The 21,428-nt window shown below is 33.4% G+C and overlaps 1 protein-coding gene across 5 annotated transcripts in view; it reads right to left on the bottom strand.

Annotated features, from left to right (window-relative positions):
• Positions 1 to 19,451, bottom strand: part of LOC128175659 (uncharacterized) — a 28,385-nt gene extending 8,934 nt beyond the window's left edge. The window contains exons 1-7 of one of the 5 annotated variants that reach the window (XM_052841457.1): positions 19,344 to 19,451; positions 19,069 to 19,226; positions 18,695 to 18,958; positions 15,909 to 16,088; positions 12,983 to 13,134; positions 3,532 to 3,737; positions 1,039 to 1,809 (exon numbers count right to left, since the gene is read on the bottom strand). In XM_052841457.1, the coding sequence (XP_052697417.1) occupies positions 1,399 to 1,809; positions 3,532 to 3,737; positions 12,983 to 13,134; positions 15,909 to 16,088; positions 18,695 to 18,927 (1,182 nt within the window). In that variant the 5' untranslated portion in view covers positions 18,928 to 18,958; positions 19,069 to 19,226; positions 19,344 to 19,451 and the 3' untranslated portion in view covers positions 1,039 to 1,398. Of the gene's footprint in view, positions 1 to 1,038; positions 1,810 to 3,531; positions 3,738 to 12,982; positions 13,135 to 15,908; positions 16,089 to 18,694; positions 18,959 to 19,068; positions 19,227 to 19,329 lie in introns of those variants that run through there. The other 4 variants (XM_052841458.1, XM_052841454.1, XM_052841455.1 and 1 more) reach the window with 4 other exon arrangements.
• Between the last annotated feature and the right edge of the window lie 1,977 nt (positions 19,452 to 21,428).

Below are 21,428 nucleotides of genomic sequence, written 5' to 3'. Positions count from 1 at the left end.
GTAAAGTGTTAGTTCCCGCGCTTGCGCGGGAAATCATCTTGTAGCATATTGTAACAATGATTATAATATTGTTATGCGTCACTGAAAGGAAGTTGAAAGGGTAGATTTGGGGTGATGTGGGAAAAAAATGTAAGGTCAGATTTCTTTAAAACCTTAACATTTACTGGTTTGATTTCAACAAACAGAATATTAAATTTTCAGAAAAGTTCAATATTAGGAAAATTTGGGCTTATCTGTTTTGTATTACCTTAAAATCACTTTCTCCTACAATTCAAACTGGACACTTCTTGCTGTCGAAATTTTTCCGACAAATAAAATTCAACTTATAATCAATATTACAAGTCAAATAATCTATTTAAGGCACATATTAGTTTTATCAAATTTTGCAAGAAGTTTACCTTTTAGGTGGAATAACACATCAACACAAAATGGCTGACCGCTGATCGAAACGACATTTCGTTTTATTTAAAGGATTTTATGGACTAAAACATTTAGCTTAATCCATAGCCGAGTGGATAAAGTTTCGGACTTGTGATCCGTACATACCATGTTCGAATCCCGCAGGGGCTTTTGTTATTACTTATTGGAATAATTACATGTATTTTAGATATTCATTTTTTATACCCAAACTGCAAATTTTTTCGCTTATTTGACATTTTTACAGTTTATTTATCATTATATCTTTCATTATCATAACATTTCCTGTTAATTTGAGTGACTTTTTCCAGGTGTGTTATTCCACCTTAATCTAAAATTTGACATCACTGACATCCACGTTATATTATACCAAAATGATACGGAATACAAATCTTGGCAAACTGGAATCTTTAAAGATTCTTGATATTTAAAGTTTTTCGTTGCAAATCAGTTTGTTACGAAAATTAATCCAGCTTCGTACAATTTTTTTTTCGTAATCCCTCTATTCAGTGTGACAAATCCTAAGAAATTCTTGATACAACGTACAGCATTGAGGAGTAGGATACCTTAAAAATACTTTTAGCACTTTTTAATATTTTTTAATAAAGAATTAAAAACATATCAGTTTTCTTATTTATTGAAGTAATACTTAGAAAAGGTTTTATCAAATCTGCAACACATGGAAAATTCACAAATTAATACACAATGAGGTCATTTTCATAATTGTGTTGAGTCGACATACTTAGCGCTGACCCAATTATCGTAAATTGTAGTAAATATGAATAGTGTTTACAACTATAGTTAAATACAACATTTTTCATACAACAATAAAATAAAAATAAAACATGCATTAAGTACAATTCTGATATCATATAAACATAAGCCATAAACCCTTAAAGATTTCTCAGTATTATGTGACAATCGACAAAAAGCAGTTTGTGCATTACATAGTTTCAAACCAAAAGGATAAAAAATTCAAAATTAAAGATAGTTAAAGAAGTTTCTGAGAAATGTTTTAATTCTCTGATTTAAAATTTCTTCGCGATCTGGACGAAACCGCAGATAAAGATCCATAATTAGATCCATCACATTGTAAACAAGAAAAAGCCCCAAAATAAGGAAGACCACTGCTGTTTTATCTACGATTTTCCCATCCAAGTTCAGTCGACAAATCATTTCAATTTCTACGAAATCATGATCAACCTTATTTACTGTCTTATCGCATTGATTTTGAATGTATGAAGAAGGAGGCATCATCCATAAGACAATGAAGACAACAACAAAATACAAAATTAATTCCACAATCGTTTTCAGTTTGAAATTCAAACGTCCACGCAGCAGATCTACCATGTCCAGTTTTTCTTGATATGCTTCTCGGGCAGGATCAATGACCTATAATCAAAATATCTTTATAGTTAAAAACATTTGATTTGCATGTATGCGATTTCTACAATTTTAATCAAATATCCTAGCCACGTAGCTTAGCTAAATCTCGCAAAGGTTTGTCATCTGTTTCCCTCAAAATTTCCCCAGTAAAGCATGTCTTTGATCAAATAAAGTAATTCAGGCCGCTAACAAAACAAACCAGCGAGATGTTAACTAAAGCGATCTTTCAAATTCTAAATTTTTTTAAATGAAAATATATGTGCATATCTATAGCAATTTCAGCTTCATTGGGTTATCTTTTAGGTGTTAAACTTATGCAAATGCAAATTATAATGCAAGTAGGTCATTTGGGTTATAAGAGTACGTAGTTTGGTAAATGCCCGTCTGAATACCGATTGGATATTACTTTAAATTAAATAAAATTGAATATACAGAATTTGATGTTTCTTTTTTTAAGAGAGAGAGAGAGAGAGAGAGAGAGAGAGCAATGTTCTTGAAATATCATAAAATATTTGAAGTTTAACTTATGAATTTATCGTGAATCGAAATATTGTTAACAATGCCTTCGTTTAAAGGAGCATGGTCACGATTTGGGTCAAAAATTATTTTTCCGATTTTAATGTTTACAATGCTTTACTACGGCAATTTAAATAGGCAACTAAAATTTGAGTGTCATTCGTTGAGTTATAAGCAGATTACGGAGTTTACAATTCTTTGCTTTGTAAACTGAACTTTTGTTTACATTTTGAATGTTGAAGTAAAAATTCCAGTTTAAGACCTAATATGACTGTGTTATACATTAAAAACTGTTTATTTGTGCTTAAAATGAATAAGAAGATAGACAATTCAGCTTGAAAAGATTTTTGCTATGTAAACAAATGCAGGGCACCGCCTTGTTTAAAAGACAAAGAATTGTGAACCCTTTATCTTGCTTATTTAAACAATAAAATGCTTTCTTTGATGATTCATTCGGGATATGAAGGTAGCGACATTGCACAAAAAATACATAACCCGTTAATATTAGCGGGTTATGTAAATTTTTTCTGCAATGAGCGCAAACTTCATAACCCGATTGAATCATCAAAGAAAGCATTTTATTGTTTATATTAACATTTTTCTTTTTACTAATTATTAAATTGATTATGAAAAGTTAGTAAAATACACTAAATTACTGTTAATGTACATAAGTACGTTAGCTAAAAGAAACAGCCAAATTGTCTCCTGTGAGACTTCGAGTCTGACATCATCATGATCATTTCGTCCGTAATTTTTCTTAGGTAGCTGTTGGTTTCAACCAATTAATAAATAGAGCGTGTCAATTTCAGTCCTGTCATTTTCTTATCAGTTTCAGCCGCTGTAGATTTCGACCAATCGATAAATGGGGCGTGTAGATTTCAGTCTGGCTATTTCTATAAAGCTTTGGATTAACTATAAATATCCGTAAGAAATAGAGGAATTAATACTTGGTAAATATAAACATAACTTTATGATTGTCTCTCAAATTTGATTTGATTACTGGAAATGCATTCATGAGGCATTTTAACAAAACAGATTTTTCCAAAATCGTGACCATTCCCGTTTAATTTTAAAATAAAAATGGCATTAAACACTCAGTCTATATGTTTTAGAGTTTCAGACACATCAGAGAGGATGGAAATAATGTGCAAACATTCGGGTAAAGAATTATAAATTACATGTACATAGATTGAAAATGATAAACTGTCTTACTTGTCTTAAGAAACGCATCACTGGAACTTCTATTTTCGGAATGCGTCTATTTTCACTGGAGATTTCATCACAATAGCTTGAACATAACAGGTACCGCATGCCTGTTAGACCTAGGCTGGTTTTGAATTTTTTCTCGAACTCTGGAAAATCCGTGTCGTCTTTGTCTATTTTGTCAGCATGTGTCAGTACTCCAAACACAGGGATGTCTGAATAATTTTACAATGAAAATGATGATAGTGAACAAGTTAGACTGCTACTTTAGTACTTTACATCAGTAAATTTATTTTGTCTCGTGAATTTTTCTCGCAATTTATTTACATAGTTAACTAGTTAACCCGGTATAGAGAATAATTTTTGGCAATCAATGCAATGACAATAATCATGAATCATAATTATATTGCTCTCCACTTCGCATCGGGCAATATTTCACCCCTCATGGGCCAATATAATCAATGTAGCCCTAAACCCCAGTCAATATTTGTATATTATTATGTATTTTGATGTCAGCTTTATAATAAGGAGCAAGAAACATTTTAGGATTGATATTCCAGACAGTAAGGTTTGAGATCTAATCTTCCATCAGTTTCTCAAACATAAATTTTTTTTACAGTTTTGAACTACTAGTATAATATATCGGTTTTTTCAAAAACCACTTCAACAAGCATTCTGAGAGTATTGCATAAGCAATACACGTCCCCTACCGGTTTGTAGAAATTTGTGAAAACAATGCACTGTTATGCAGAATATCATTTCTTACCGTCTCAACAGACCAACCCGATAATGAACCCGATTGTAATAACCCTGATTGTAAAAACCCTGTCGATTAAATTTACAACACAATGCTTGACACTATTTTACAGAACTTATTTGTATGTTAGAAACAATAAAAGGAATGGTCCAAGAAATGCACGATATTATTACTGACAACATACTTTCCTCGTTTATTCGATACACACCGAGCCCGATAACGAACCCGAACATTAAACAAGAGGCCAATTGGCCTTAACGGTCACCTGAGTAGCATATATCCAATACACAAACTTGTCATGGAGTCTCATATATGCATCTAATTAATTAGGTTTCATACTGGAGTAGAAAAATCATAAATTTGTAATGACAACCACATTTAATTCAAAAAGAACTGTGAAACCTATAATTTTGGTGAAAAACTAAAAGATCTGGTCTACAAAATAATGAATTTAGTTTTCCTTTCAGGTGTGTGGGAGTAAAGAAGATAATTTTTTAACGTTATATGCATTAGCATCTATAAATCCATTTTGGCCCTGCCCTAGAGTCAAAACCCATACCCCAGGGGACATGAAAATTAAAATTTCAGTAGAGGACTTCCTGGTAAACATAATTATTAGTCGGGTTTTTTATACAGATGTGTGAGAATAGAGAAGAAGATTTTTAAACATTATATGCATTAACACTTTATTGCCATATTGCCCCCCCCCCTCATGTCCTGAACCCCTGACCCAGGGGCCATGAATTTCACAATTTAGGTAAAGGAGATTGTGGATATCATAACCATGTATTCAGTTTTTTGCCCACATTTGGTCGAGTAGAGAAGAAGATTTTTTAAGATTTAAATCATTTTTACTAAATGGCCATATTGGCCCTACCCTAGAGCATGAACACCTAACAAAGGGGTCATGAATTTCACAATTTTAGTAGAGAGCCTCATGGACATCATAATTATGCATTTAGTTTTTAACAAATATATATGGGAGTAGAGAAGAAGATTTTCTAAGATTTAATACATTTTGACTATTTGGCCATATCGGCCCCACCCTAGAGCCTGAACCCCTGACCGAGGGGTCATGAATTTCACAATTAAAGTAGAGGGCTTCATGGACATCATAACCATGCATTTAGTTTTTAACAAATATATATGGGAGTAGAGAAGAAGATTTTCTAAGATTTAATACATTTTTACTATTTGGCCATATTGGCCCCACCCTAGAGCCTGAACCCCTGACCCAGGGGTCATGAATTTCACAATTTAGGTAGAGGGCTTCATGGACATCATAATCATGCATTTAGTATTTAACAAATATATATGAGAGTAGAGAAGAAGATTTTCTAAGATTTAATACATTTTTACTATTTGGCCATATTGGCCCCACCCTAGAGCCTGAACCCCTGACCCAGGGGTCATGAATTTCACAATTAAGGTAGAGGGCTTCATGGACATCATAACCATGCATTTAGTTTATAACAAATATATATGGGAGTAGAGAAGAAGATTTTCTAAGATTTAATACATTTTTACTATATGGCCATATTGGCCCCACCCTAGAGCCAGAACCCCTGACCCAGGGGCCATAAATTTCACAATTTTGGTAGAGGGCCTCATGGACATCATAACCATGCACTCAGTTTTTTCCTCACTTGTGAGGAAGAAGAGAAGAAGATTTTTGAAAATTTGGCTTTTTTTGCATATTTGGCCCCGCCCGTGGCACCCCAGGGGTGGTAGAGCCATAAATTTCACAATTTAGATTCTTCTTACCATAGAGATGCTTCACACCAAAAATGGTAACGATTGGCCTGGTAGTTTTCAAGAAGAAGTTAAAAATGTAAAATTGTTAACGCACGACGCACGACGCACAACGCACGACGACGGACGAAGACCAATTGCAATAGGTCACCTGAGTGACTCAGGTGACCTAAAAATTGGAATATAAAAAATCAATTTTCTCGAAAATATGTCAACCAGACGCTACAAAAGTGTAAACTTGATCAGTAGTTTAACATTTTGAAGCTATTCAGCAAATTTCATATTATTCCTCAAACTCATAAAGAAAAAAGTGTGGAATACTGAAGTGGGACAGACAAACGGACGGACGGACAGACAGACAGACAGACGGACTGACGGACGCAGAGGAAAGCTATAGTCCCCTCCGGTGAAAACAGATAGGGGACTAATAAAATCTGAACCAATTTAAAGATTGTGTATATATCGTATACTTATAGAAAATATACCCTTTTCCGCCCTGTGCGACATAAAACAGAAATTTCGCCTACCCGTGTGATATAAACCCTAGGGGTGTGATGTAAGATTTATATCGTATACTTATAGAAAATATACCCTTTTCCGCCCTATGCGATATAAACCGAAAATTCGCCTTGTTATACATTGAGCTGGCGCAAAATTCCAGGAAAGTTTATCAGAGATGGAATATATAGACACGGAGCGATTTGTTAACAATAATCATTCATCACATGATGTTATTTATTGTTTCTTTGATATTTTCTATAAGTATATGATATAACAATTATAACATGGCAATTTTTATATCGCATCCTATATTAGCCCTCGGTCGTTGTATATCAGCCGTCGAGCCTGACGGCTCTTGGGCTGATATACAGCGACTTTGGGCTAATATAGGATGCGATATAAAAATTGCAATGTAATAATCTATACATGTTTATAAGAGCGATACTTTTGATCAGAGGCAGGGGGTTTGATACAACTTTGATCGTCTTACAAAATATCCCTTCAGTTTCAAATGATATGATGGATTAATCAATTTACTTGGAGCATTGGTATATCCTTCTAACTATATTTAGAATCGGTTGGACAACAAAGCAGTGCCTTTAAGCAAAATAGTTCCTATACTAATTGTCTTGCAGATGTATATACATTTATTGGGACATTTTAAATCAGAATGATGGACACATATCAGGAAAGATGATTTGTAATTTTAAAAGCAAGTGTCAAAATTGAATTATCATTGAAGCATAGGGGCCAAGCCCGTTTTAACATTAATTTCAATGTAATCATAAATAAAGAAAGGGGTCGAACTCTGACCCAGATAAAAAACTACCAGCTTGCTTCAAAAGCATAATAAATCAATTATTTTTACAACACTTGCAATATGCGTGTATTTTTCAAAAAAAGATAATGTCTAAGATACACTCATGCCGAATTTCAAGTTGATTGGTCTTAATATAGCGGAGATATATACGTCATTATTCTCTTGAATTCGACAGTTTATTTTTAATTGACTTCTGACAGGGCCAGCCACTTTGACGTCTTCGAAAAATACTGATTCTGATTGGACCATCAGGAATATTAACCAATGAAATTGAGTTTAACATTTTCTATCACAATGGCCGGTCTGGTCAGAAGTTGATGTGGCTGCAGAATAAAAGTTAAGTTTGGAGAGTATTTACGGAATTTTATCGGAATTTAAGGATGTAAGTAGCATGCACTTGATGTAAGATTTTAAAAGATTAGTGCGAATGTTTCTCGATTTGTTGCAATACTGCTGTTGTCAGAGGCAAAATTCCATCGTGAGCCCTGGACCGGTAAATGTCCGAGTAAAAATAAACTGGCGAATTCGAGAGATTAATGACGTATATCTCCGCTATTTTAAGACCCATCAACTTGAAATTCGGCATGAGTGTATCTTAAACATTATTTTTCTGAAAAATACAAGCATATTGAAAAGTTTTGTAAAAAATAATTGATTTATTAGGCTTTTGAAGCGAGCTGGTAGTTTTTTATCTGGGTCAGAGTTCGACCCCTTTCTTTATTTATGGTTACATTGAAATTAATGTTAAAACGGAATGTTAAAACGGGCTTGGCCCCTGTGATTTGAAGAAAAGAATTGAAATTGTTTGATCTACACCCTTTCCCAAATTATGAAATATCCTACTATTACTTTCATTTTCAAAGTTTGAAAACGAATCTGACTTCACGGAAAAAAAATTTACGCGACAGTTTAATGAGCTTTTATCAAAGAGGTCCCTCGTTGCTGAACGAAAATTAGGGCCAGAGCTACAGTACAGGCAACGCGGATCCCGTGTTTCCCGCGCCCCGTCACGGTATAAACACATCGAGGTGATCGGCCAGGTGAGACAGGTATACCGCGTTCCCATCACGGTAAACTCATCATCTACCTGTCCCCGCCACGGTAAAATTATCGATGGAAAAGTATCGTATACAAGCGGGAGTTATCTCCCCGAATGACAAATAAATTGAATGTTTCTTTATATTTAATGACGATATTTAACCCGATTTTGACAGAGATTATAATCGAAATACTTGGAGTCTTTTTTACTATTTTTTTTATTTCATAGCTATTAAATAAATTATAAAAGTATTTAATTTAATACTTGTGCAGCAATTGCAAATAAAATATTTTCGAATCCATTATCATATTTTAAGAAGGTCATTAAATTAAAAATTATCATGAAATGATTTTAATTGCCAATAAAGTTATAAATGTGTACGCAGTGTGATTGTGTTTTCTTAACAATTAATTGGTCCGCCTACATTTGTATTGTTTGTTTTGAAGTCCATGCGTGTCAACTAATGATGAGCAAGTGATTAAAAATTAGGGCTTCCTATAAAATTACCAACCCGGTATTTTTAGCATGTTCCGTTCATTTCTTACAAGGTCTTTTACGTGTAAAGAACATTTTTTGTGAATTCACGTTTTATTGAATTTGTGTTGCGTTACTTTAGGTACATGTATGGCTCGTCGTTTGTCACTGCGCGAGGATTCCCACTTTCAAGTGCGTTACGTTTGCGACGACAATCTTTAAGTGCGAAGCCGTGTGTTCTTATAGAGTCAGTCTGACTGAGAGAGTAAGGAGCCTTAGAGATACCCAGAGTTGAATAAAATTATGTAATCGAAAGATATTGTGGGTATCCCATGTCATGGTGTCGTGATGGTGTACCAGCTACCCGCCGTGACGGAGGTTAGCGTTCGCTCGCGACCGAGCCCCCCCCCCCCCCCTCTCTCTCTCTCTCTTAACAGAATAACTAGATAAAAAATTTTGAGAAGGAAATGTTGTTAAACTGTTCTTATGTTCTTACACATTTCAAAGAAATTAAGAACATGTTTTGAAAGTTTTGCATTTCATGCCGATAAAAAAACATTTAAACATTTCAGTAAATGTATTGATGTCATTTTATGTGGGCATGAACATGTAATCTTATTGAATATAAAGCTACTGCAAATATGTAAACCCGTATCCCGTTATCGTAACCTTATCCCCCCCCCCCCCCCAACCGCTTTAAGACTGTCGAAGTTAACATTATTTGACTTCAGTCCCAATTGTTTTACAGAAAGGTGTGAAACCGTCGCACTGACAGGAAATCACTCTACGCTTGAACGCACAGAATACACAGGAATGAGGCAGGTAGATAATCTGTGTAACGATTGACCAAGAAGAATTCTACATGCATATCAAACAATTTTACTAATAGTTATATCAATTAATTGATTTATTTTACTGCGTTCTTTAACCGCTAAACGTGTTGAAGATGTTCCTTCCCGCAAAAAACCTCCATTATAAATTAAACGAGAGATAGAGAAAAAACAGAACGAATTAAACTTTCCAAACACAGTTTATCATGCATCATGAACATTGTAAAAAAAACTTAACTGTTAAACATACTTCTTTTTTTTTTCTTTATTAAAAATAAAACTAATAGAACGAAACTTTATCATGGAGCAAACACGTGGTAGAGCTAGCGGGTTGATTTGATTGACAGGTGCAGCACGTGGACTCAAATCTGAAATTGCATGATGGATTCAATCACAGTGTACCATATTCTTTTATGAATACTAATTTTATGAATATTTAGTATTGGATATTAGTATATTTCACATAAGTGTACGTTAAATTACGCCTAAACGTCTCTCTCTCTCTCTCTATCTCTCTCTCTCTCTCTCTCTTGTAAGGTGTTGTGCGATTAGACGAAGCCGTACGCGATATAGACTTTTTCTTTTGTCGTGAATAGGTGTGAAAACCCTTAAGGGCATGTCGTTTTCTACCCTGAGTTTGTTAATCACTACATGTTTACACAGAAAATTATCGTGACTTAAACTTTGATATGTATACACAGGAAACGCACACTGATACACGTTATGATTCAATGTGCTTTAACGCAGCACCAACTTTATATATGAATGATAATTTTATTATTGAATGGAAAAATAGATCTCTTAGTTGATTCCCAACATTTGTTCATTTCTTAATTTAAAACATACACAAGTCATGTATTGACAGTTTACGGCGCTATGCGTGTAAACTTATAAAATGAGAAGATGAAATTGCTCTGCATTGATAGGAGTTCATATCTTATGAAAATATTTAATTTTAAGATTGTTATAAAAACAGGATTATCAACTAATAGAAATAATAACTGAAATAAGCACGTCAAATACAAAGATATGTGTTCTTATTTACACATCACAAAATTAAACAGCATAATAATCATTTTATGTTGTAATTCGAATGTAGTTTCCGATGTCATGAAATTCTATTTCATAAATATAATTTATTAATTTTATAATAATATGGACCACAATTAATTTACAATGCAGCTGTTATGCTTAAATCTGAAGTCGCATATTTGACGTGGATTTACGCGACCTGCATTGCCTGTAATGGTAAAGCAACAACAACAAGCAGCAGCAGGAATAACGGTAAATCACACCGTCGCGGTGTCATCACGGTCGCAATCCATACCGCGATCAAAAACCGCGATGGTGTATCGCGGGAACGATAAAAATACCGTGACGGTAACGCGGGCCAATACGGGATCCGCGTTGCCTGTACTGTATGAACCATAACGTTAACATTACTGCCTATGGAGAATGCATTAGTGGACTATACCCACAAGTAAAACACGTCTTCCTTTAAAGGGGCGTGGTCACGATTTTGGTAAAAAATTATTTTAATGTTTACAATGCTTTACTAAGGCATTTTGAATTTGAATGTCATTCGCTGAGTTTGGGAATGTTTATTTATGTTTAAAATAAATAAGAAAGACAAATTCAGCTTGAAAAAGACATTTTGCTGTTAAATTGAACTTATGTAAACAAAAACAGGACACGGGCCTTGTTAAAATGGCAAAGAAGTGTGAGTCATGCATCTTGCTTATAACTCCTCGATTGACTCTCAAAATTCATTTGATCATTAGAAATGCATTCATAAAGCATTGTAAATAACAAAAATTGAAAAATGGAATTTGTCCAAAATCGTGACCATGCCCCTTTAACACATGCACACATCTATACTACTATATTAAAATAATAGACTCGAAGTTTTGGTCTTTAATACCGAGAAATCGAAAGAATACTGTCTTTTGTTTTATATATTTTAAACATCATTGATACTTGGAGATTACCAGTTGGTTTTTATTTTTTCTCAGTTAAGCTTCGCTAATTAATAATCAACGAATATTCCTCAAAAAATCCCGGAAATCACCTGGATTTTTTGGATTTTACAATCTTGCGCTTGCGCAATACATTTACGCTAACGGGATCTTTAGTTTATGTATCCAAAATATCACATCTCCATGAATAAACTCAGAAATGATAATACAGATACGGGTAAATTTTCGTTAGACATTTGTTATATATTCTGTTCATATATATTAATGATTTCTTCTGAGAGAAAGTATAAACTACACATGCACCTGCCGTTAATTTTTTTTTTCATCTATACTACTATATTAAAATAATAGACTCGAAGTTTTGGTCTTTAATAACGAGAAATTGGAAGAATACTGTCTTTTGTTTTATATATTTTAAACATCATTGATACTTGGAGATTACCAGTTGGTTTTTATTTTTTCTCAGTTAAGCTTCGCTAATTAATAATCAACGAAAATTCCTCAAAAAATCCCGGAAATCACCTGGATTTTTTGGATTTTACAATCTTGCGCTTGCGCAATACATTCACCCTAACGGGATTTTTACTTTATGTTTCCAAAATATCACATCTCCATGAATAAACTCAGAAATGATAATACAGATACGGGTAAATTTTCATTGGACTTTTGTTATATATTCTGTTCATATATATTAATGATTTCTTCTGAGGGAAAGTAAAAAATAACAAATATACATTTCAACTAAGTACTTACTTTTGTCTTCGTGATGACAAAAAATATTTGATAACATGCAAAAAAGTTACATTATATTCGTTAGGAGAGTGAAGATAGAATATGTTTTATCGTAAAAATGAATAATGTACTACGGACCCAGTTTTACAAAGAAAATACGTGTACGTTGGTGAAAAGGTGTTGATTTCTTCCATTCTATGGATTAACATTTTTAGTTGAAAGGTATTTACAGTCTCAAAAAGGTTTGTTGTGATGAATTTGACTGTTATTTTCAATGCAACTTCATTAACTTTCTCCAAAATTGTTCCGGAGCGATTCTGCAATTTTCTGCTACATTACGGGTATAAGGGAGGCATTCTAACTGTGGTGAGGGCCTTTCCCGAGACACAGATTATTCAAACTTTGGAAAGTGTAGTGAAATTAATAGCATTATTGAAGGCTTATAGCTTTGTTATGTAAATGTCAATAATAAGGTGTGTCGATGTACCTATTTCGTAAATGTCCGATATGCAATGTCAACCCGTGCACGCACGGGTCAAAGTCTAGTACATATAAAAAGAGAACATGAACTGTCCTTACCTCTTCTTCCATCCATTGCTTGTGATCTAACTGCCTTGATGAGCTCAGTCGGACATTCTCTTGATTTTGCAGAAGCAACAAAAATGATTTTGTCAACTTTTAAGTTGTTGCTGACATTGTGCATGAGCTCTTGCAACTTGTCCAGTATTGTTCTATAATGATAGAGACTTTATATCGGATTTGAATGCATTTTATGTTATGATTTTAGATAGGAAAATCTTGACATCGAATGCATAAAGGTTTTATATTTACAAGTCTACTAAAGAGAAAATAAAAACATAGGTAATCACAGATTACAAAGCTCACCGAGACGAGGCATTACCTTCATGAGGCATCACCTTTATGAAACCACATTTATTGTATTATATGAAAATCTTTTTAAATGGCCTTGGATATACCCGTTGCTAATAAATAGTGCCTGTTTGGAAGGATAACAGTTAAAATTCACACCCTTCGCGTCGGTTGACAATGGTTTCCTCGGGGTGTCAATTTCAACTGTTACCCTCCCAAACAGGCACTATTTATATAATATTTTATTGTACAATATTGTATCATAAATGATACATAATATGACAGTGTATCATACCATATAATTTGATACAACATTTTATCATATCATATTCAATTCAATGTCATGTCATACATTGATTATTACATAATGCAATACCATATTATACGATATCGTATCAAATGATACAATATTATATATTACAAAATCATCTGATACAGAGAGGATATCTATTTTGTGTGATTTTATATTTGCTTTATCCATTGCAACAAGTTGAAATGGTGTACATATATTCGCGAAGCTTGCCGAGCAATTTGATATATATTATTAAATAAAATTGAAATAAAAGATACCACCGAGTCTGCGTCATCTATGTCATATTTGGATATTTACTTGAAATGGACATTGATGGTAACCTAACAACAAAACTTTATGATAAACGCGATGAATTCAATTTTTCTATAGTCAACTTTCCTTACTTATGTAGCAATATACCTTCATCACCTGCATATGGTGTTTTTGTCTCTCAGTTGATATGCAAGGGCATGTTCTTCGTATGAACAGTTTCTAAGGCGAGGCAAGCTACTGACAAACAAGTTGATAAAACAGGACTATCAACAGTCTCGTTTGAAGTCATCTTTTCGTAAGTTCTATGGTCGACACAACGACCTTGTCAGCAAATACAATCTTCCACTGGGTCGCATTCTGACTGACGTTTTTCATACTAATTGTTAGACCATAATTAATCATCTAATTGTCTACGGACTTTTCCGGGTTTTTTCCCCGATTAAGACAAAAAAGCACACGGCAGGTGTGACCGATCAGCGGAGGATGCCCACTCCTCCAAGGCACCTGATCCTGCCTCTATCTATTTGGAGGTCCGTGTTGTTCTGCTTTGTTTATTTGTTATTTCGTTTTATGGATTTTCGAGATGGTTTGTGGTTTGTTATTGTCATGTTTTCATAAAGCTTTTGAGACAGTCCCTTAATTGGCCCAAATTGATATTTTTTGAAAGATTAAAAACGATGATGCAACGTTATGTTATGCGGTTATTGTGACCTTGCGCAATACAATTTAGTATGTCATTTCGGAAAAAAATCTGTTTAAATGCAAAGTTTCACTAAAATAATTTTTAAGCTCCAAATAATTTTTCTTCGAGCTTAATTACTCGATTAAATGGAAATACTGTTTAGAAGAATCGAATAATCAAGTTTGTTGACATACTCAAAGTTGCGAATGCTTGTTAGTTTGAATTGACTCAAACGAGGAATAGTTGTTGATGTTTTATAAAACAAACACTTTTATAGCCCAATGATTCGAAATTGAAAATATTGAATGTGGATGCTTACTGGTGGTGGAATAAAAGTCTTACGATACATTAATACGGTAAGTTCTTGTATATAAACACAACAAAAGCGTTCTGCTTTCATCGCGACGCGTCATCAGGATGAACTCCTTGATGGCTAACGTGATTAGCAGTTTTATAAACTACACAGAGGCGTCGGAAGCAAATTGAAAATGGAGTGGGGTGGTTTGCAAACCTTACCAAAAATCCTGACAAGCAAAAAAAAGTATTAAATCTTTGACAAAAGCCATGTTATATCAATTTTTGGGAGTAGATATAGTTATGTTGAAATTAAAGTACTAGCAAATCTTCGAAAATTGGTCACTGGAGTGTTGAAGCGAAAGACTATGTAAAAAAAGTTCGGACCGGAAATATTTGATAAAACATCACCCGTTGGTTCATCACACGAGCCGTACACACCACACGTCTGAGATAAAATTTCATCTAATATGATATATTTACATCCACCAATCATAATTTCCTCTATTTCTTACGGAAACTTATAGTTAATTCATAGCTCTATAGAAACAGCCTGACTGAAATCTACACGCCCTATTTATCGATTGGTCGAAATCTACAGCGGCTGAAATTGACAGGACTGAAACTGACACGCCCTGTTTATCGATTGGTCTGAACCTACGGCGACCTTAGTAAAATCCCGGACTGCACGAAATAATCATGACGATGCCAGACTCAAAGTCTCACAGGAGACGATTTGGCTGTTTCTTTTAGCTAACGTACTTTTGTACACTAACAGTAATTTAATGAATTATACTAACTTTTCATAATCAGTTTATTAATTAGTTAAAGAATGATTTTAATATAAACAAAAAAATGCTTTCTTTGATGATTCATGCGGGTTATGAAGGTCGCGATCATTGCAGGAAAAATTTACATAACCTGCGTTAGGTTATGTATTTTTCCTGCAATGTCGCTACCTTCATATCCCGAATGAATCACCAAAGAAAACATTTTATTGTTTAAATATATTATATAATAAAATATCAAATCATACAATATCGTATCAGGATATTAGGGTTGATCTTTCTTTAGTGTTTCATGTATAAACCCACCTTTGGTTCTGGTTTTCCTTACTCAATTTGGTTCCGTCTTTGAGACATCCATTGAAAATCAAGTCCAGTGTCTTTTTGACTACGTCGTCCCCCGCGTTCTGAAACCCCGTCATATCCACTAAAGTCGGATATTTGTACTTCAGACATTTACCCTCAGTTACGTATTTCTCTTTGGACAATCTGTATAATTGATGGTGTCATTTCACAGCTCCAAAATTACAGCAAGTTCAGAATATCATCTTATAGAAAACGTCAATGTTTATTAAAACTTAGTCTCACAAAGTCTTTCATTAAACAATGAATGCTACGACCATTGCAAAAATAATTAAATTAATTGTAATCTGCGTCAGCATACAGTGTTATTAATATTTTTGGCAATAATCCAATTTCTTTCAACTTCAATATTGTTAAAATACTTACTATTACATGCTCTCCTGTAATAGCCCCCCCCCCCCCCAACCTTGATGCTAAGTGCCTTCATGTACATTATTTAAGAGCGAGCGCAGCTTGCCGGCGCGCAGCGCCGGCGCGAAGCGAGCTCTACCGGCAAGGCGTGTGTGAATAGAAAATTGGGACTAGTTGCACATTCATTAAATGTATTTTTTTGGCGTCAGTAAATCGGACCAGTAATGCATTGTTTTAATCGTCCCAGTAGTTCCCTGTAATCATGGCAATTTTCACCACTTCACACTCTCACGAGAAATAGCAAGACAATAAAAACAATAACGATGTTTTCGTCAATGGTACCTCTAAAGTTCACCTCAGTACACAAAGTCACAAAGGTTTACACATTGATCCGATAGATTTTTTCGGCGTCAGTAAATTTTGACCCACAATATTCATAGTACCAATGGTTTCCAACCTCACGTTCTCGCGAGAATCAAAGTACATATAAATGTGTAATTTTAAGAACATCATGCTTTTTAAGTAAATAAAACAGTATACTTCGCGTACTTTTATTTCTCAGGGGAGTTTTAAGAAGATGGGGGAATAAGATGGCGCAACTGTCCATTTGGTTTAGTAGTAAAATACAATTTCAAATTTAACATTTTTTTCAATTAAATATATTTGATATGTTATAAAACAAGTTTACAAAAGGTTAATTTCTAACTATATTCAGTTTGAAATCTTTAAAAAAAGATAAGAAATTAAAAAACCCCAAAAACCTAAGTTTTGGTGGTATCGAACCCACAACCTAAAAACCCAAGTTTTATAAAGTCAACTAATGTCTGTTGCTCTAACCACTGAGCCATTTCATTCACAACAAAGTGCGGTGTTTAAATGCTATATGAGACGTTGGCCACGAATTTACGGACTTGTATTATTTTTCTAAAACGTTCAATTGTTGGGCTACAAAATGACATTTTTAAAGTATAGTAGGTCATCTCTCCACATTTTTGTTGATTAAAATCGGTTTTAATTCCATTAAACTGCATTTAGACTATGACAAAAATATGGAGCTCAGACCCATTCTATGAAAGAAAATGCGTTGAAGTTAAAAAATTGACACTATTTGGAGGTTTTGACCCGCATACGCACGTTTGAATCAACCTATTGCAGGTATCTAAAATATTTAAGGGTTACAATTTACAAACCGATGTTACGTTAAATATACATTGTTTTTTATTTATTTTTTTAAAAGTATCAGATTTAATGATATTTTAATTTTGCAGTATCTAATTATTCCTCGTATGGGCATTTTACACGCCTTATTCACCCATCTTCTTTACAAAGTCAGACGACACTTAACCAACGTGAACACTGGCGCCACAATAAGGGGAAATAACTCAAACTAAAGTTATTGTAAATCTGCTGAAATTCCTCTCAAAATCTTGCAAAGCTAAAGAATGAGGACATTTCTTCAGATGTAGGAAACAGTTTCTAACTTGCACTCATTTGGATGAATGCTAACATTTATTTTATTCACTATAATTACGGAAACGTTAATTTCCAGGAACGTACACATAGCATCCCTTTTTTAAAAGGGGGTTAGGTGGGTGGATGGCAGCCTCGTCCAAAAAATCTTTACGAGCAAAAAAGAAAAAAAAATGATAATTCTCAAATTCATGAAAGAAAATTATAATACTTCAGCTCTTTAGCAGTTCAGTGGTTTCTTTATTTTCACTTCCATTTATCATATGCTCCCGATCCCAATGTGTGGGGGAGGGGGGTTCCATTTTCTTTTTATAATACGATAACCCAAATTTTTTAAAGCGTAAATAAAAAAATATTAAAATTATTTTTTTTTTAAAAGTGGAGAGGGCAACTCCATGATAAGTCGATTTTCTATGTGCAAATTGAAAAAAAAATTAACATTGCGGGGGGGGGGGGGCTCTATGATAAGTTAATTTTTGTATGTAAGTTTAAGACAAAATGTCTACAGCAAAAAAAAGGGGTTGAACTGACGTACGTTACAATCACTTTAAAAGAGGAGATAGAGTGCAATGAACATTTACATTAAAATCTTTATTATTCAAAAACATTGTATCTGAGATTGAACTATTGTTCTACTTATAACAAATCTTATATACTATGAATAATGTAAATTTCCTGAAAAATAGATATGTTTTATTTTATTTTGCAATCAAATTAATTTACGTTGTTAATTTTATTTTTATTGAATATCATAAAACATTGTTTGAGCACATGCTGTGCTCGCCCCAACGGTCGCACCGTAAAACATATTATAACTCATTTTACAAGTCTAATTTTAATTATAGATTGGTTTTTCAAATCCAAACATTGACATTTACTGTTCAAGATATTAATTGAAATGGAGAGCTTACCTTTTCAGTCTACGGGTCATGTGCTCCCCTTCCTCTTCGAAGTTCCCAACAAGCGCGTGTTCACTATATTCACCACTGAACACTGCCATGACTGTATTTATAAACGACGACTTTCCGCAGCCATGCTGACCAATAACAGCTATTGTTTGGGATTTTTTCTGTCGCTTTTGGACTGTGTCTTGGAGCAGTTTTATTTCTAATTCTAAATCTGATTCCGAGTATTCCGTATTCATTTTGTCCACGTGGTAATATTAAGTTTGGTACCTCGCATAACAAGAAATTAGCTCTTAGTATAATGCTAGATACAATGACAGTTAAATAAATTACACTTAAAACACATTAAAAAATAGTATAAAATAAATTGATTTACTTACATTGATAGAAACGTTATGGTTAATTTCTCACCGTTAAGTCCCATATGTATAGTTTCTTTCTAGTATTTTTTTTTTTTGCCGACGTTACTTTCAGGAAACCAGCGCACTTTCGGTTTGTTTCCTCGGAAACAAGGGGTGGGGGTTATGTCAATATGAGCCTACATAAAATTAAATATGACTCCAAATAATCTAAAATGCTGTTAATTATACATTAAAATTCTACAATCAATATTTCAACAACAAAAATATCAAAATAGTTACCAGAATATACTCACAGTCACACGTTGACAACAGTAATTGTTGAAGCTTTCGGATATTGCTAAAACGCAGCACGCAAAACGGAGTGGATTCGAGTGGAAAAGCAGAATGTTTACTTATCTCTATAAAGAAATAAATTTCAATGAAATTATTAATATGTATTTATCAAAGGTCCAAATAACAATCTATTGGTATTTGAACGTTGTTGGTCACCTTTTAAGGTGACATTTCAATACTTATTGCACGGGTTTTAACTGACCGATGTAAGCGCTGAAAGTCACATGGCATAATTAATATATATATATATATATATATATATATATATATATATATATATATATATATATATATATATATATATATATATATATATATAATACATTCGAAGGCTTTTTTCAGTGCAGGTAACTTTTCCCCCCACCAACCCGCCCTTTTTTTTTTATGTATATTGGAATATTATTATAAAAGTATTGTTTTATTTTGTAGAAATGAAGATAAAGAAGAAAAATTGATGGCCCTAGATTGCACTTCAGAGGGTTTCTTTTCCTAATAGGTATTTGTGTTTTATTTTATAAATTAATTATATTCGTTTTAGTGGAACGAATAAGAACACAAACTCTTTATGAGTGTCAAAACATTATTTGATTTTGTTAGACTCATAATTCTTTGCAAAGGCATAATTAATGCATATTCATATATCAATAACATAGGTAGGGATCTTTTCAGGTAAGCATTTTCCGGATGACCCCCCAATTCTGATATTTCACTGACATTCACGCTGATTTTCATTATAATTGTGAATTTTCAATCGCAGAAAGACAGCCTTAAAGTATACATTAAGTAGGCTTCCTTGACAACCCCTCCTCTTTTTCTTAAACTTATAATTTACCTTTTTTTTGCCTTTTTTTTCGGGGGGGGGGGGGGGTCTTTTTTTTAATTTTTTTTTTTGGGGGGGGGGGGGGAGAGTGTCTGCTTTTATGATAACAGTACAAATCATTTGTTACGTACATATACTCCAATACATTTTATTAACGACGCAAATAACGTACTGTTGATTTTGCAATTTAATTGATTTAACCTTTAATCGTAAAATGAACATTATATATACATGTATAATATAAGTAATAAGGAATCATTCTTTGAATATCATGAGGGGGTCGCTATGGTCGAAGCGTGATCAAACTTAAAATAAAGCCTCTCTCTCTCTCTCTCTCTCTCTCTCTCTCTCTCTCTCTCTCTCTCTCTCTCTCTCTCTCTCTCTCTCTCTCTCTTCAATTCAGGGGGCCACAATGAGCATTGCCCATTGATTTCCAAATTTTGATTTTTTTTCTATCGACTACTTCAATTTTGTATCATAAAGTGATTGTCAAGTAAAGGTCATGTGTACTATGGGTAGTTAAGGTGGTATGGGGCACCTGTCGATATTGATGTAGATAAAGGTATATTATAAACAAACCAGCGCAAAATTTTCAAGTTTTGAAAATATATGACCCCAAAAAATGGAATAATAAAAGTTATAAAAGGTCCTTTGTGCTATATGTGACGATTATGGGAGAAAAAATATATAAAAATATTCTTTATTTTATTGTTTATTTCGGTAGGAAGTACAAGTACGTAACAATAAGAAGATGTCCCATACAACCTTAAAATTTACCTAAGGCATTCTTTTTCTTCCCCTTTCCAGTCCGCATTTTCACAACAGCCGTATAGTGTTCACATTTTTAAAAATCTACTTTCGTTTTATTTTCGGAGTATTCAAGAAATCTATTTATTCTTCACTAAATCCATTATGATAACAATTGGATAAGGTCTAGTGAAGAGAATTTTGCAATAAACGAGTGTCAATTTAAAGCCCATGAAAAAACTCAAGTTATAGGAAACATATACAGTTGGATGCAAATAAAAAGAGAGAAACAAATAAGTGATTGTGTTTTAGTAGTCTTTAAGAATGTTGATCTTATGTTATTTTATGTTATTTTACATGTATGTTTAAATAGTGAAATACATACTATTTTAAATATTACTGTTAAATTCATTAATGACTGCTTTGAACACAGATGTCAATTAGTCTAAGGAAATGTTAAACTGATCTATATAGATCA

This window comes from Crassostrea angulata, chromosome 3, assembly GCF_025612915.1.
Source record: "Crassostrea angulata isolate pt1a10 chromosome 3, ASM2561291v2, whole genome shotgun sequence".
Classification (NCBI taxonomy): Eukaryota; Metazoa; Mollusca; class Bivalvia; order Ostreida; family Ostreidae; genus Magallana; species Magallana angulata.
Note: the sequence above shows the minus strand (reverse complement) of the source record. Positions and strands in the feature narration are given on the sequence as shown.